Source organism: Malania oleifera, chromosome 6 (genome assembly GCF_029873635.1).
Source record: "Malania oleifera isolate guangnan ecotype guangnan chromosome 6, ASM2987363v1, whole genome shotgun sequence".
NCBI lineage: Eukaryota > Viridiplantae > Streptophyta > Magnoliopsida > Santalales > Ximeniaceae > Malania > Malania oleifera.
Genome location: NC_080422.1, coordinates 15,072,119 through 15,090,229, shown reverse-complemented (window position 1 = coordinate 15,090,229; position 18,111 = coordinate 15,072,119). Strand labels below are relative to the sequence as shown.

General features: G+C 35.2%; 1 protein-coding gene across 1 annotated transcript; it reads right to left on the bottom strand.

Moving 5' to 3' along the window:
* Nucleotides 1-10,918: 10,918 nt before the first annotated feature.
* Nucleotides 10,919-15,185, bottom strand: LOC131158300 (pectinesterase 1-like). Its single transcript, XM_058113067.1, has 2 exons — nt 14,205-15,185; nt 10,919-11,506 (listed from the first exon to the last, which is right to left on the bottom strand). The coding sequence occupies exon 1, from the start codon at nt 14,930-14,932 to the stop codon at nt 14,207-14,209; it is 726 nt and encodes a 241-aa protein (XP_057969050.1). The 5' UTR covers nt 14,933-15,185; the 3' UTR covers nt 10,919-11,506; nt 14,205-14,206.
* Between the last annotated feature and the right edge of the window lie 2,926 nt (nt 15,186-18,111).

Genomic DNA, 18,111 nt, shown 5'->3' with positions numbered 1-18,111 from the left:
GGTGCATCCGCCTCCTCCGCATTGAGAATGTCGTCTAATAGGTATGACATCGATGGGGTGGCAGCAGAGTCAGAAGGGGCAACACCAATTTGAGGATTGGTTTCGACATATAACTGCACAGTTAAATATGTCAAACATATGCAGTGTGCATCCAACACAATGTGCAGACCATAATCATCAGTTACATAAACAAACTCATAGAGGACTGTATCATTAAACCCTCGCATAGGATATCTTGTGGTCACTCGTAATGCATATTGATCTTGATCAATATGCATTACGGGTGATCAATATACAAATATTTGTATATTTTTAAGGCAAACAAAAAATTACTTATGAGAGATTTAAAAAATTTTAAAAACTTTACCTAAGGTTTCAAGAAGTTTAAAGACTTTTTTAAAGATTTGTCAAAAAGACACAAATATGTTCCTATATTTTACAAAAAGACAAGTCTTTTAAGGATATTTTGACAATTTTTAGGAGAGATTTGTAACATTTTTAAAATCGTAAAAAAGATCACTGAGATTTTTGAAATCTTAGCAATATCCCTATCTTTTTATCAAATATCTGCATATGTCAATTTTTTTTTTTAAATTCTTTTAATGACAACTAGGGCTATGTTGTGAAGTTTAAGTGGGTACTAAAAGTTAAGATTGGTGATGTCTAATTTAATGTCACCATAGATGTCTTTTCATATATCTAAAAGTTAAGAAAATGTCAACTCTGTTGTTAATGAAATAAAGAAGAATACAAAAAAATTTAAAGTTATAAAAATTTAACAGTCTAGTTCTTTAGGAACTAGATGTTGTTAATCATCTTATTATCTCATTTTATTGTAAACATGTCCTTATATAGACAAATACATCCTTATATAGACAAATACATTGGCATTCCAAAAGTTAACCACATAATGAACCATTATGTGGGCATACCAAAGGTTATAACCTATTATCTAAATAGTCATCCACATAAATATACATGTTTTACAACAAACTCTAAAATTACATTCTTGTTATAATTTTAGTGACATTAGTGTAATTTTTTGTGGCATTAAAAAACAAAACAAGTTCGTGAGATCCATTTAGGTTGTATGTTGGTGAAGAAAAATATGATAAAATAAAATAAAGACTACAACTCCAAGTTTATGACTTGGTACATTATTCAAGAAATAGACCACATTAATTAAAACCTAAAAGGGAACATTACAATCTTTTGTTGCTTTTTATTTTATTTAGTATTAAAACAATGTCTGCATTTGGTTTATTCTTTAAATTTAGTTTTGTTGAGCACATCTTTAGTGATAACTTCAAAATTCTCTTAGTTGTTGAGCTTTGATTAGACAACGAGAAATTATTCATCTTTTGTTTCATACTCTTTTTATATTTTTTGAAGTTAAGAATATTTTGAGCACAAAAAAATTAAAATTTTTCTTCTCAAATCCTCTAACAGATGTATAATTATTGTCATTAATCATTTATTATTAGAGAACTCATCCTCAAAACCTAAGTGTTAAGGAGAGAGAGCTAAGAGGATTAATACTCCCCCTTGAGCCCATGGGGGAAATGAGGCGAGGAAAAGTCCAGCCCACGGAGGAGCTAAGCAGTTCAAGGCCCTACTCTGACACCACGTTAGAGAACTCATCCTCAAAACCTAAGTGTTAAGGAGAGAGAGTTAAGAGAATCTTATACTGGTTTTGGAACTGCTCACAGAGACGATGTGGGACTGGATGGACATTAATATTTATCATGAACTTTTATAACTTTTTCTTTACTATGGTATTATTTTTAAATGTATTAAATATAACAAAACTAAGCTAACAATAGGTAGATTATAGCAAAACAAAACAATAAGTAGATTATAGGAAAATAAAACCAAAGTACTCTAAGGCACATGGCATCCAACAACAAACCAACCAACCAACCAACCAACAACTAAAAAAGTAGCTACCAACATCACCGTATACCATTTAAAAAAAAAATGAATAACAATATATAAGAAAACAAATGAATTGCCAACAAAGTGAAGCACCCTTTTTAACATTATACCTTTTTTTGAGTGGAATCAAGTTTCAAAAGTTTATATAACTATGTCTTATGCACGCATATAACTCAAATAAAAATTTTCAAATCTTAGCCGACTGATCTTATCCCAATACTGTTGTGAATGAAAGTTGTAATATTTTGATTGGTCTTTCTTCTTTACAAACAATACTGGAACTCCCCATGGTGATACACTGGGTCGTATAAATCCCATATTCAGCAAATCTTGCAACTGGTTCTTCAATTCTCCTAATTCAACTAGAGTCATATGGTAAGGAACCTTAGAGATCGGCGTTGTCCCTGGAGGCAATTCTATAGGAAAATCCACCTCACATTCAGGAGGCAATCCTGGTAGCTCCTCTGGAAAAACATTTGGAAATTCTCGTACGACTAGGGTACTGTTAAGCTTCACTTCATTTTCTGACACTTCATTTACAAAAGCCACAAACCCCTAACTTCCATACCAAAGTAATATGCTTACCTGTACAATTGATACTATTTGCAACGGAGCATGTACACGCGAACCAACAAACCTGAATTCTTGTTCACCAAGGGGTCTGAAAATTACTTCCTTATGATGACAATCAATACTGACGTGATTAACAGTAAACCAATCCACACCCAGTATTACATCAAACCCGCACATCTCAAACACAATTAGGTCCGCTAGTAGCACTTTCCCATAAATTTCTATTGGATAGTCTCTGAGTACCCTTTTACACCTTAACACTAACCCTGATGGTGTAGCTATTGACAGTTCTCTATTTAATAACTGAGTCTCACTTTCAGATAATTTAACGTACAATGCAGAGACAAATGAATGAGTAGCACCTGAATCAAATAAAACAATAACAAAATATGACAAAACAGTAAAAGTACCTGTCACCACATCCGCGGCAGCCTTTGCATCACCGAACGTCAATGCGTAAACCCTCGTCGAGGCCACATGCCTCTGCTGTCCTCCATGAGGTGCTTGATATCCTCCCCGATAGGGCCTGGGAGTTGGGACCTGCTCTGGCAGTCTTGGGCATGCACGTGCCATGTGGTCGGGTCTTCCACATTGATAGCATACATCTGTCCGTACCCGGCACTCCCCCAAAAGACGTCTCCTGCACGTTCGACATACCAGGACGATCGGCGCACTCTGATTCCTCCAAGGTCCTGCCATCTACCTCTAATCTCCCTTATTGCTACCTCCTCTCCATTGACCCCTACTGGAGCCAACTTGAAAGCTCTGACGCGTAGGCCTCTTCCTCTGACTCTGAGCCGCTATACCCCTCTGTATACCACTCTCAATGATCGCAACTTTGTCAATAACCTCCGTAAATGTTTGAGCTCTGAAGCTAATCACCTGCTCAAACAAGTTCTGTCTCAATCCCTCTTCAAACTTCCTGACCTTTTTCTCTTTATCAGGTGCTAGATGTGGAGCAAAACGTGACAACTTGATAAACCGAGCCACGTACTAGGATACCGACATCTGCCTTTGTACCAAGTGCATAAACTCTGCTGCCTTCACGCTCCGAACGATAGCAGGGAAATACCGCTCGAAGAATAGCTCCTTGAATCGGTCCCATGTGACTTATACTGGAATCGGCCTCTGCTCATTTATCAATTGCGCTGATCTCCACCAGTGCTTCGCCTCCCTTGTCAACTTAAATGTTACAAATACTACCTTCTGCTCATCCGAACAAGGAAGCACTGCCAACGTCTCTTTGATGCCATGGATCCAATTCTCAGCTACAATCGGGTCATCTCCTCTAACAAAGGATGAGGGCTTCATCCGCATAAATTACTCGATCGAACAGCCACGCTCCCTAGAGCCCCTAGCCATCTCAGTCATCACGTGTTGAGTGACACTGCGCAGCACAACATCTGTATCTCCTCCACCTATGCTGGAAGGTCCTGGCCTATCCTCCCCAGCATTCGTACCATTGCTTCTCAAGTCCATCCTGAAACGAGAAACACATTTAAGCACCTTATCTTCTATACAAACATATCCTATACCAATTCAAAATTAACTATCTTCCTTGACCTTAACTCAATCTCCAGTTCTGTCACTTAGACACACGACTCGATAATAGTTTACCATGGTTTTCCTGAAATCGTCACCCCAGGAAAAACACAGAAACCACCACGGTAATCCTGTACCCAGACCACTAAACAAACCTTAAGTCATTTACTCTGATATTACTTCCGCTACACTCTAAAGTCTACAGAACCTAACAACTTAGGCTCTGATACCAAATTGTAAAACCCTGCTATTTAACTTGGGTTTTTTTTATTTTTTATATATATACTGTAAAATTTACAATGCTCTGATACCAAAATGGATTAAACCCAACCATCAACCTAAGCAGCAAGAAACGGAAATCAAATAAATATAACCATATATAATTATATACAATACTAGAGTGCTAAAATATTTCCCAAAATATACATATATGACTGTTTCCCAAAATACCCTCAACTGGCCAGGGCTATACAAAATTACTCCCAAAAATACTCACTATACTGTCAGGGCAATACTGAGGCCCCTCTATCTGTGAGCCTAATCTGCTCACCTACCTGGATCACTTGAAAAATATTAAAGTAATGGGATGAGCCAACGCTCGGTAAGACGAAATATGCTATTGCTAGTGTGTGGCAAATGAGTTACAATACTATGAAAATCTATTACTATATAATCGTGTATCATTGAATTTGTAAATACAATACCAGTAATATAAACCATCACCTTTTTCTTGTTGTTTAACATTTCTGTACTTTAGGTTTCTACTCAAAATACTTCTAGTAATAATTGAAAACTTCCCTGTGGATAACTGTGTCATGATTTAACCCCTCATGATAGGGTTGTGCGGCCCGTAAGTGGGATCTACCCTAGCTGGCCGACCAGGATAAACCACTATACTCCATCAGTATGATCAGCCCTCCTCAACCCATATCTGATGGGGAGCCTATCCACTCGTGGGCTCTATACGATCGACTGTTATACCACGTATTATCTGAATAGGTGGTTGCACTCTATATACTGTATATAGCAACAGTACCGTGCTCTGTAATTTGTAATGGTCCAACAGGGTCTGATACTATATAATACATCTCTATATACAACTATCTGTTTTACTATGATTCTGTAATAACTATATAAACTATAACGTTATGATAAACTGTATCTGTATCAACTGTATTTTCTGAAATAAACTGTAAAACTATACGTCATGGTACTGTAAACTGTATCTGTATCAACAATATAATCATGGTGTTTTGTAATTATTATAAAACATATTCATTGTCTGTATAATCTGTAAAACATAGCTCTAAAAAAATACTATAAAGTATGTCTCTGTACTATATCTATATTCTCAAGCCACACAATAATTTAAAATATATTATACATAATGGATAAATTGTATTAATTCCGACTATGAATAATAATTTGGTATAAATAAATATATATACTATACTGAAAATCATACTAAATTTTCCTAACATAGCATATTTCCCTTACCTGACTATTAAAAAACCCTTATCGTATACTGGTCCTACCCCCGCAGGGCTTCCTGCACAACACCCTGAAAACAACATTCGCCAGAACAGAATATCAATATTTCTTTGCCTATATCATTTCCTACAACTGCCATAAGGCCAAAAATTGACTAAAAGGTCTTACCCTGATTCAGGGAAGAAACTCGACTCGATCTCACCGACGATCCGCCCCAGCAGACTTGAAGAGAACTCCGCCAGGAGTGTCGTGGTGGCCTCAGATTGTCGATCCGGCGGCTAACAAGGCCGAAATCAAAGAAAAATGGGAGAGGGACCGTAGAGAGAGAGTCTTCGCTGAAATTTCTATGTAAAAACTGAGTTTAAGCACTATTTATACTGTGGGATTCGTCGACGAGTCACGTCACCTCGTTGACGAGTCCTGTAGAAAGTTCATCGACGAACCTGCACCCTCATCGATGAATTTCAAACTACCAAAAGTCATCTCTCGATATCTTCTCGTCGACGAGACGGGACCTCGTCTATGAGATCCTGAAGAACCCTTGTCGACGAAACCCCTGTGTTCGTCGACGAGGTTTGGGAAATTTCTTGAAATTATCACCTCCAAAATGCAATGTCGTTGACGAAAGTTGGTTTCCTCCTTCTGTTACTGTTTCCATTTCTCACACTCTTTATTATTTAAATACCATTATTCTTCGGGTCACTACACAAGGTCTCTTTGCTTTGCTCTTTTCTCCACCTCTTTATTTATAGGCTAAATGAGGGGACAAGATCTTGATTTGCTCAGGATTTGCTAAGGGCTGGTGGGGTAGAAGGGAAAATGGGTTGTCTATGAGGGATTTCTTAGGGGCCATAGTGGACCTTAAACTTAAAAATAAACTCAAGTTGGACTTTAAATCGAGCACAGACCTATAGTGGGTTTCAAACTCAAAATAAGCCCAAGTTGGGCTTTAAATCCAGAATAGGCCCATAGTGGGCTTCAAACTTAAAAGTTAAGCCCAAAATTTATGATTTTTTGTTGGGCTGCCACCAACTTCATCTTTGGTCTCTTGTGTGTGTAGGTGCAGGATCTCTTGGAATGCTAGCCTAATTGGAGCTCTAAGGACAGCTAAAAGTTGCTATTTTTGGTTGTATTTTTTTATTTTTCAGTTATATTTTATTTATAAATGCAAATGAATGACTTTAAGAAACAATGGATTTTGTAATACACCGTTAGTGAAAAAATACTTACTTTGGGGCTATGAGGATGAGTGAATTGAAATATCAGCGTAGAGAGTGACTGCTAGGCCAAGACTTTAAAGGGTACTTTTTTTGTTTTTACAACAATTTTTTTTTTTTCAAAAAACTAAATCATCAATTCGAATTGAAACTTTTATGACATGAAAATCAACCCAATTATGCTTATTTCAGAATTTTTAGAATGAAAATGCATTGACATAGAGTCGCCACTTTATTTTAGTTTTAAAAAAGTAAATAGTTTTGTGAATGGAGAAGGTAAGTCTTTAAATTCTTTTTTGTTGGAATTCAAAAAATTATAACTGTATAACACCCATTCTATGAATGGTTATTATACTTATCTTTTGTGTGTATGTGTGAATCTCTCTTTTTTTGAAAGAAAATTTCTAAAATAAATGGTTGAAATATGCAAAAAATTTGAAAAATCAAGTTACAGGATCTCACGGTCAATCGCCATCAAAGGTAGGTTGACCACCATTTTGTAAAATTCTTCTCTTTTCTTTTCAAAAATCTTTCAACACTTAACCCCTTTGAAAAGGCTTTCATAGGATCTATATGGAGAGCTTAAACTCATGAAAATCCTACTACTTAATGCCTATTCAAAACAAATATACAAACATATAAAAATTAGAAAATAAAGAAGAGAAGAAATAGAGACTTTTTGATTTGTTGTTTGGTATGGTTAGATCTACAAAGTAGACTTTTTAATTTCAAATTTAAAAATATTTTGTTGGTTTATTTATGAAAACTTGTGAATTTGAATGATTTGGTTTTTTTGGGAGGAAAATTATAAAACTCAACTTAAGAATATTGATTTTACTTTTATAAAAGAGACTTTTTAATCCATTCAACAGCTACATCATGGATGGTTCATTAAATAGTTAAATTTTATAAAAAGAAACTTTGGTTTCTTTGGAAGGAAGCTATAAAATGTAACTTAAAAAAATGTGGACTTTTTGTGGGAGAACCACAAACCCGCCTTGACATATTGTTTAGAAACAATTTGGAGAACATCCAAATGCCGCATCATAGATCTATGACACCAAATATGTTTGAAAACTTTGCAAAAAAAATGAAAGCTTTATGTGAAGACTTTGCATGGATTCATTTCTTGATGAAAAGTCCACATTTTTTTTTTTTTTTTAATGTTCTACATTTCACTCATGAAAGGGGAAAGGGGGCAAAATACACTCACCTTATTTGAGATTTGACAAAAAGACAAAGACTTCCCTTAAGGTTTCAAAAATATCATAGACCTTCCATGAGATTTACCAAAAATATATAAACCTCTTCCCAACAAATTTATTTATTTATTACTAAATACAAAAGGGAAGTTTATGTCTTTTTGGTAAACTTCAAGTAAGATTTTTAACATTCTTGAAATTTTAGGATATATTTCTAAAATTTTTGAAACTTCAAGAAAGGTTATTATCTTTTTATCAAATCTCAAAGAAAATCAATGTTTTTTACCTTAAAAATAAAGAAAAACAAATGAGTTAAGAGCCCACAAACATGGAGAGGGAGAGAGAGTGGGGGGAGGGGGGAGCAAAATACATGCACAAATTCCAAGACTATCTAACTAGATAAATTATTAGGTAGGCTAAATCTATCAATCATTTATAGACTAATTCAATTAAACATTAATAACTCTTAAGTAGATACATTAACAAATTCTAATCAATTGTTTCTTTTCAAAATAAGATCTAATTTTATTTTTTATTTAGGATATATATTGCATCTTGCCTTTTTATGCAGTTAAATTTATATCTTTCAAAAGAAAAAAAAATCATACTAAAAAGTGAAAAAAGAGGAACATTTTGAGTTCAGGACGTCACATAGTTTCATTACTTGAACAAAAGAAAAAATAAATAAATTACATTTCAGTACCATGATCTAAAATTGAGAGTATTTATAATTGTTCGCAAAAAAAAAAAAGAAGAATATAAAGTTGTCCTAGAGTATAAGTAGATTATAAAAGTTCATTTTTTAATACTTTAAGATGTATCACATTACAATAATATTACAATATAAGTAATAAAATTATATATTTTTCCTAATAATTGTAAAAAGAAGATGATATGTATTATACATTTTAAAAATCAATTTTCTAATTATTATAACTTATAACTCTTATTAGGCAAGCCCTTCAGACCAACCCAAGCGGCACCAAGCTGGAGGGATGAAAATATTACAATCTACTCATTGAAGCATCCTGGTAATTCTTTGGACAAATCAAGAGACACATTATGAAGAGTTAAAGAAAAAATTTTATAATGTACTTATATGCCAACTTTATATATATACACACTCAATTTCATATCTATTCTACTAGGTAACTTAATTTATTTTTTTCTCTATTCAAGTAAATAAGATCATGTTATGTCTTGAACTGAGTCAACTTTTAGATTTATTTTTCTTCTAAAAATGTATAGATTTAATGGGAAATTTTAGGGAAAAAAAAAAAGGAACTTGCATATGATATTTATTGACCTAGAGAAAAGATATGATATGATATCTAGGGAAGTTCTATGGTGGGTCTTAGAGAAAAAATGTGTATGTAGTAGGTATACTGATATTATTAAGGATATGTACAATGAAGTAATGACCAGTACAAGAATTATAGATGGAGAAACTAGAAAATTTTCAATCACCATAGGTGTACATTAAGGATTTGCTTTGAGCCCTTATTTTTTTTTTGCTTTAGTGATGGACCAACTGACTAAGAATATTTAAAAAGAAGTTTATGGTGTATGTTGTTTGCAGATGATATTGTATTAATTGATGAAATTAGGGACAGAGTAGAAGCTGAGTTAGAATTATGGAAAGAAACTTTGGAATCTAGAGGCTTTAGGATAAGTAGAAATAAGACAGAATATATGAAATGTAATTTTAGTAATAGTAAAAAGAATATCAGAAACAAAGTTAAACTTGATGATGAAGAAATAAATAACACTTGTAAATTTTGATACCTTGGATGATGTAGGATGGGGTAGGGTGGCCTAGTCCTACTGATTTAACCCTCACAAGCAAGCACATACACTCAAGACACTTTAAATTAAGAATTCAATTATCCAAACATAAACATAATAAATCATGACATATTTCACATGTTCAAGGATTTTGAAAAGGTGTATGACGCTGTTCATAAATAAGTCCTAAGAGTTCTTTCACAAAAGAATCAAATTAAATGCAGAAAAGATGATATTTCAATATTTCAAGAATAAAATTCTATGTTTAGCAAGCAATATTCTCAGAATTGATTTTAAAGTTGGCAAGTATCAATAATGAAATTCAATAGCTTAAATACGATATTTAAACATGGAAGCTCATAATTTCAAGCATGAGATTACACAAGGTTAAGTAGGGACTCAAATAATGTGAAATAATATTGAAAATTCATATTCTGGGTGGCTACAATCGATTGGACTTAAGGGTCAATTGCCCGAAGAATTTAAGAATAGATTTCTGGAGTGGTAGTGTTAGGTTAGTTGACTGATAGAAGGACCTCAGTCGATTGTCTGAGATTTTAGACAAAATACCAAGAGTCAGTCGCAGGTTAGTCAACTGATCGTCAGGGTCAGTAGCCTGGCCTGCTAAGAGTTTGAATAAAAATGTAAGGATTCAAATGCTATTGCTCAACTATGGCTTATGGGTTTTAAACAAGGGTTCTCAATCAATTGAAGAGTTAAATAAAGAACAATCTTACCAAAGAAAATCATTGGATGACTTAATTTGATTCACCACAAACTCAAAACACACCTTAGAATTCCTTAACCAAGCATTGAGTTGCAATGGAACTGTTGTGCACTTGTGATGGTCCAAGTGAATACTGACGCTACCAATAACTATGAAGGATATCTTGATGTTATTCTTCACAAGTTAGACTAGCTCTGAAATCCTTTATGTACACTTTGATGTATGATATTCAACAAATGAAATGATGTATTGTTGGCCGTGTGGGAGTAACCTGGTGGTGGCTGTGTGGATGATGAATAAAGGTCGTGAAAGAGGGGAATGAATGGACTCGCTAGATAGTTTAGTGGTCTCTCACCACCTGATCTCCGGAGAGAACGATTTGTAGCCTCTCGCCACTCAATCATGAGGATCAGAACAAGCTTACACAAGCTTCAACAAAGACAAAGTCTATAACTCGATAACAATATATTCTCTAGCTCTCTCTGCTTTTACAACAATTACAATGGAAATATATAAAGACTTCACATGGGGAAGGGGAAGACATAAACATAACTAGCTAAGCTAGCATGGGGGGACAAAATAAATGCACACAAGTAATTCCCATGTAAGAATGGGAGACACACAACTCTCAACACACTCACAATTTTCAAACACAATAAAGACATCAATACAACTTACTAAACCTATTAAATAATTCAACTTACTAGACCGAATAATTACTAAGTACACCTGCAAGCTAAGTTATCTTGCAATAATACAAAGTAAGTCAAAGGGGAGGCCCAACCGTGTGGGACCCAATATGGAACTGTATGGGACCCACAATACTGTGTGGGGGGGGGCCCACAAGGGGTCTTCATCTTGGATTTGCTTTGGCATCTCAATTCGGGACTTTCTCACACTGAAATGTCTTCTAGATACTCCATGAGTGCTTGCGAAGTAATTATGAACAAAAGGGGCATCCAGAGGTCATCCATGTGTTAGTATGTTAGCGAAGGAAACTTGGACATTTGGAGGTCGTCCACGTGTCTGAACATCTGCAAAAGAAAGTGTTGACCTCATAAGGCTTAGAATCTTGTTTCAATGATAACAAAGCAAAGGAACTTAACATATTTGGTTAAGTGAAGTTTTAGGACTCAATAGTGTTGATAAAAGACCAAGGTCAAGTGCTTGAAAAGTCTATTGAAAGTTTGTACTTATAGCTAGAAGAATTTGATGAAGTATGCACTTAAGACAATGAACTATGAAGGAAGTCAAAGCAAATACATGAAGATATTGAAAGCAAAACAAATACATGAAGATACTGAGAGCAAAGACATACATGAAGACTTCGTGTTTAGAAAGTTTTTAAGTCTTAAGGAAGTCTTATGTAAGTACTTCATTTAAAGTCAATATGGATGCATTGAAGCTCACTGGGTTTTATTACTAACTTAGAGACCAAATTTTGAAAACCCCGAAAAATATTTTCAAAAGTCTCAAAATAATTTGGCAAAAGTTTTGGAAACAAACATAAAAGTATGAATCTCTAACTATCCAGGCGACTGACCCCATTTTGACTTTGATTTTTCACTTAAAATCAAAGCCTGAGCGACTAACACTGATAAGCCCAGTCGACTAACTTTTGTAACTACTACTTTTTAATAGCGAAGAAAAAGTTTCCAAAAGTGTTTTTCTTGGCTCCCAAACAAAGTAAAAACTTGAGAAACACTCTAAGCAACTTCGGGAATACGAAATAATACTTTTTCTATCTATAAATACATGATTAAACCCAAGAATCAAATATAACTACTTACAATCAGCAATCATTAGCTTGTTCAGAAGCATTTGAGTGTTTAGGAATTTCATCAATCTATTGTATTGACGGTTCGAGTTGTGAACCGAGAAGGAGGAAATTGTACCTCTTGTAAGCAGCGACTTTGTAACGAGAAGCTCTGTCCTAATTAAAGGAGTGGGATTAGTGGAATCCTTGGGGGGGGGTTTTCCCAAGGCGAGGATGTAGGCCGAGTTTGTCCAAACCTCATTAGAAATTCGGTGTCTGTGCTCTCTCTCTATATCTTTATATTTCCGCACTTGTATTCATATTATATCTGATATGCATGTGTTAAATATTGATATATATGAATATCTAAAATACGTAAGAATAATTGGATAATACTTAATTAATTGAGATATCCACTAAGTAAATCAATTTAAGTGCAAAATACTAAAATTGACATATATCCAAATTTGTGAATGTATGGTTGGGTTTTCAATTAAGGATTGAAATACTAAAATATTTTTAAATACTCAATTCACCCCCCTCATGGGATTAAACCTAAATTAACAGAATTGATTTTGGCTAAAAGAAATGAAGGAACAATAGACCCAACACTTAAAAAATACTTTTCATACCACGGTTTTAAATAACGGCCGCGACCGTTACATAACACCGTTAGGTAACGATTTTTTGGGTTACCAATACTGTTGCACACCGTGAAATTGGTGGGAAGAAAAATCACAACCCTAGCGGCCGTTATGGACTGCGACCGTTACGTAAAGGCCGCTACAGTTGTTACGTAATCGCTACAGGATTATTACACCAAAAAATTATTTTATTTTTTATTTTTTCTTCTCACTTTTCCCCCTTTTCATGTAGCATTCTCAATATACCAAGTGATAAGAGGGGGAAAATATTATAATGAGGATGACAATGATTCAAAATTTACTATTTCTTTAAAACAATAACTTGTTAGGAAAATATTTTCTTTTGATAATATTAGTAATGTGATATTTATGTTCTATATTTTTCAACTTGAACCTTCTTTCTTTTCTAACTATTTTACATTTGTATTAATGGTATTTCTCTCTCTCTCTCTCTCTCTCTCTCTCTCTCTCTCTCACTCTCACACACACACACATACACACACACACTCAATATACCAAGTGACAAAAGGGAGACAATATTATAATGAGGATGATAATGATACAAAATTTACTATTTCTTTAAATATTCACAATAGATGCATTAATTAGCAATTTTAAAACAATAACTTGTTAAGAAAATATATTATTTTGATAATATTAGTAATGTGATATTTATGTTCAATATTTTTCAACTTCAACCTTTTTTCTCACACACACACAATGATACAAAATTTACTATTTCTTAAATACTCACAATAGATGTATTAATTAATAATTTTAAAACAATAACTTGTTAGGAAAATATTTTATTTTAATAATATTAGTAATGTGATATTAATGTTCACACACATCCATGGTGGTTTAAAACAAATGTAAACTTGTTCTTCTTATCAAATAACTTAGTTACTCAAATTAAAAGATTCAAAATATATTAAAACTCTTTCTAAGAAGGGCTAAAAGCTTAAACACATGTAATTACGATAATATGCACAAGTTTGTGCGTGCGTCAAAGAAATTCACGGTCATTACACCTGCTTCCCGTTATGTAACATCTGCTTGTTACCGTTGCGTTACACCACCCGCTACCGCAATTTAAAACCTACCTATTAGTCATACTCACAAATCTAGATTATGCTTTTAGAGAAGCAAAATGTCTTGGGTTCATGTGTGGGACTTGATACATTATCACTAGTTTGTAGCTCTAAAAATATGAAATGAAAACTAACGTTTTCAATCTAAACAAAAGTGAAAGAATAAAAATAAATCTAGCTCAAACAAAGATGATAATAACAAATATAAGAGTGATAAAACAAAGAAAAAGAAAGGAAACACCTTCAGTGAAGGGTGAGGTCAAACTTGCGGAGTAGGGTCTGAATATTTGCGAGGATTGCCAAGCTGTTGCTCGCGTACTCCGTGGACCTGCGCACCGCAGCCCTGACCTCATCAAGAACCGTCGATTTCATCTCCTCCAACCCATCCACGCACGTCCCCTGACTCGTGATCGCTGCGCTGATCCACGTCTCCGCGTCTTTGATCTTCTTCTCCGTCAGCATCGGCTCCCCGAGGGCAACCCCCATCGCCGACGCGGAATCGTTGAGTCGACTCAGTGAGTCCGCGAACAGATCCCGGCAGTCCCTCAACGCCGATTCGGTCGGCGGATCGTTGACCCTCGAAGCCAGCGTTTTGGACAGAGAAGCGACCTTCGCGAGCTCGTCGATGGCGATTTTAAGAGAGATGGCCAAGAAGACTTCGGGGTCAGCTCTTGGAGCGGTCTTAGCGGCGGAAATGGTGGAGAAGCATGAATCGGGGAAGCGGGTGACGCTGCACACGGCCTTGATCGAGTCAGCAGGGTTGAGGGCGAGAGAGGGGGTCTCATCGGACTCGGAGTTGGACTCGTGGATCAGAGCTACGAAGAGGGAGGCGAGGATGAGGGTTAGGATGGCAGTGAAGGAGGCGGCGAGCGTGGTGACGAGGCGCTTTCGGCCGCCGGCGCTGGTGGCAGATTGATTTTCGAGGTGGTCGATTTTGCCATAACCTTTGAAGAAATTGATGGAATCCATATGCGATGGTTCTCTGTTGCTGGTTTGTTCAGTTCAGATGATAGGGTTTCGCTGCTTCTCGAGGGAAGCTGAGTGGGTGGGAAAAGATGGGAACAGATGGGGAATAGTAGTCAAACGTTTGTATTATATTGACATTGTCTCGTCTTTTCGACGGAAATGACAGAGGGACGGCCCAGCATATTCGAGGCGGAAAAAGACGCATGATTAGTCATCCGCGTGTCGGAAACGAGTTCGGATTTAAGATATTATAATTGAATCAATTTAATTTTAACCTTATGATCCTAGTAAGAAAAAGTGCGATGTTTATTTTAAATAGGCTTTGATTAAGTATTTAATAAATTATTTATTTAATTCATAAATTATATATATATATATATATATTTTTAATTCAATATAAAGACCTGAAAATTTTCTTTATTATTCCATTAGTTGGACAGGTTTTCTAACAACTCTTTCATAGGGTTGATTATATTGGTAAATCTATTATACATATTAATGATAGACTCCTCTATTTTAAACGTTTCGTATTGACTCATCATTATATTTATTTTTGATTATTTAATATAATTGATACACATAATTTTAAATTTGTCCTATATTTTCTTTGAATCGCACGAGACTTTGTTAAATTCATAAAAAGTTAAACACACAAAACAGGCTCACAGATTTAGCATTTAATTGATTTTTTTTTTTTTTATCATTTTCCTGATTCCATTCTTATTTTTTTGGAGCATATTTTCCATCCACTATTTTACTAGGAATAACTAACCCTTTTAAATACTGTAACATCAAGAGATTGAATGCAGGCCCTTCTATTTTATTTTTTTTTTGGATTACGCACCGGGTATCCACGTGTCCGTTTTATGATCTATGTGATTAATCCTGCGCTTCTTGAAGTTGATCCCACAACTCCAAAGGGAGGGTAAATTCAGGAGTCCAGGGGCGGAAACGAATCCGGGAGGGTTTGAACATCTAACCTCATGAGAGGCACTCCCGCAGCCCGCACTACCACCTGAACCACACCCTGGGGCTTATGTAGGCCCTTCTATTGCAAATAGAGGTTATTGGTTTGTGGATGTCTTTCAACAAGGACATAGCTTGTCATGGATACCTTTAAATCTACTATAAAAATATAATAAGAGAAGTACAACAACATTACTCTAATACCACATGTTGGCCCTGTAAGACATCCAAAAGGAACGACGAATTCACTACAAAAAGGAAGATTATTAGTGACGGTTCCATATCGTCACTAATAATAGCAAACAGTCACTAATACTTATTAGTGATGACTTAGTGACGATTTAGAATTTGTCATTAAAATGGCAATGACAACTAATTATAAGTGATAATTTTTAAAATTATCACTAATAGTTGAGCATTAGTGATGGTCTTATTCCGTCACTAAAAGTCTACGACTGTCACTATTAACTTAAACATTTTCTCAACTAAAAATCGTCACTAAAAGTCCAACTATAAGTGATGATTTTCTAATTGTCACTTAAAAATCGTACTATTAGTGACGGTTTGAAATCGTTTCTAATAGGCTAACTTTTAGTGATGACTTTAAAATCGTCACTAATACTCACTAGTGATACTATTAGTGACGATTGTAGAACCGTCACTAAAAGATTAAAGTAATTAATTTTTTTTTTTTGAAATCATCCATTAATTCATGTAAAAACATGTAATTACATTTCAGCACACATAATATTGAACTAGAATTACTGAAAATTTATAAATTGTTCAAAATTCATATAAAGATTGTTTGAAAACATCATATACATAATTAGTTTAGACAACAAAAAATACACAAAAAAAAAAAGCTGCATCAGACTGTGGTGCTCGGCATCGTCCTCAACCTCTTGTGACAGTCTGCAAACCCTACAAAGTAATATTATACAAAAGATTAGTATATAATTTTTGAATATATATGTACATATAAATTATAAGTAAAAATGATTTAATAGCAAAATTTTAAATAACTACGTTTGATCAATCAGAGTTAACCCCACTCCGTGGCTACCTCGCATGCCCGACTTGGACACCTGAGTGCTTAAATCACTAAATTTTCTAAATTTGTTTTTATTCTAAATTTGCCTCTAAGTGCACAAAAAGCTCAAGGGGAGGAGTTTTTGGGCACCATTAGCTCCGGCGCTTCAAGCTCAATGTCACTAAGTCGGGACTGACCCCACTTGGTTTGGACATCATATGTCTTACTTGGACACCTGAGTGCTTAAATCCACTAAGTTTACTAAGTTTGTTTGTATTCTACATTTGCTTCTATGTATGCAAAAAACTCCCGAGGAGGAGTTTTTAGCACCATCAGCTCCACCACGTCCAACTCAATGTCACGGACATGTCAGGACTGACCCCCCTCAGTTTGGACCTCATATGCCCAACTTGGACACCTAAGTGCTTAAATCCACTAAGTTTGCCAAGTTTGTTTGTATTCTAACTTTACTTCTAAAGGCTCAAAAACCTCTCGAGAGAAATTTTTGGGCACCGTTAGCTCTGGAACGTTCAACACCATGTGATGGATGTGTCAGAATTGACCCCACTAGGTTTGTACCTCGTATGCCTGAATTGGATACTCGAGTGCTTAAAATCAAATAAGTTTAGTAAGTTTGCCTCTAAGTGCATAATTTTCAATCGGAGAGGAGTTTTTGGGCATCGTCAACTCCGGCACGTTAAGCTCAATGTCATAGATGTGTGAGGACTGACCCCACTCAGTTTGGACTTTGTATGTCCAACTTGGACACCTGAATTCTTAAATCCATTAAGTTTGCTAAGTTTGTTTGTATTCTAACTTTACTTCTAAGGGCTCAAAAACCTCCCGAGAGGAGTTTTTGGGCACTATCAGCTCTGTAACGTCCATCGGCATGTGACGAATGTGTCGGAATTGACCCCACTAAGTTTGGACCTCATATGCTCGAATTGAACACCTAAGTGCTTAAAATCAACTAAGTTTACTAAGTTCACCTCTAAGCACCAAATTTTCAATTGGAGAGGAGTTTTTGGGCACTATCAACTCTGCATGTCAAGCTCAATGTCACTGATGTGTCAGAACTAACCCCACTCGGTTTGGACCTCGTATACCCTAATTTGATACTTGAGTGCTTAAATCCACTAAGTTTACTAAGTTTGTTTGTATTCCAACTTGGCTTTTAGGTGTGCAA

Bases quoted from the DNA above. Each gene is read 5' to 3' on its own strand.
- LOC131158300 (XM_058113067.1), bottom strand. From the start codon at position 14,932: ATGGATTCCATCAATTTCTTCAAAGGTTATGGCAAAATCGACCACCTC.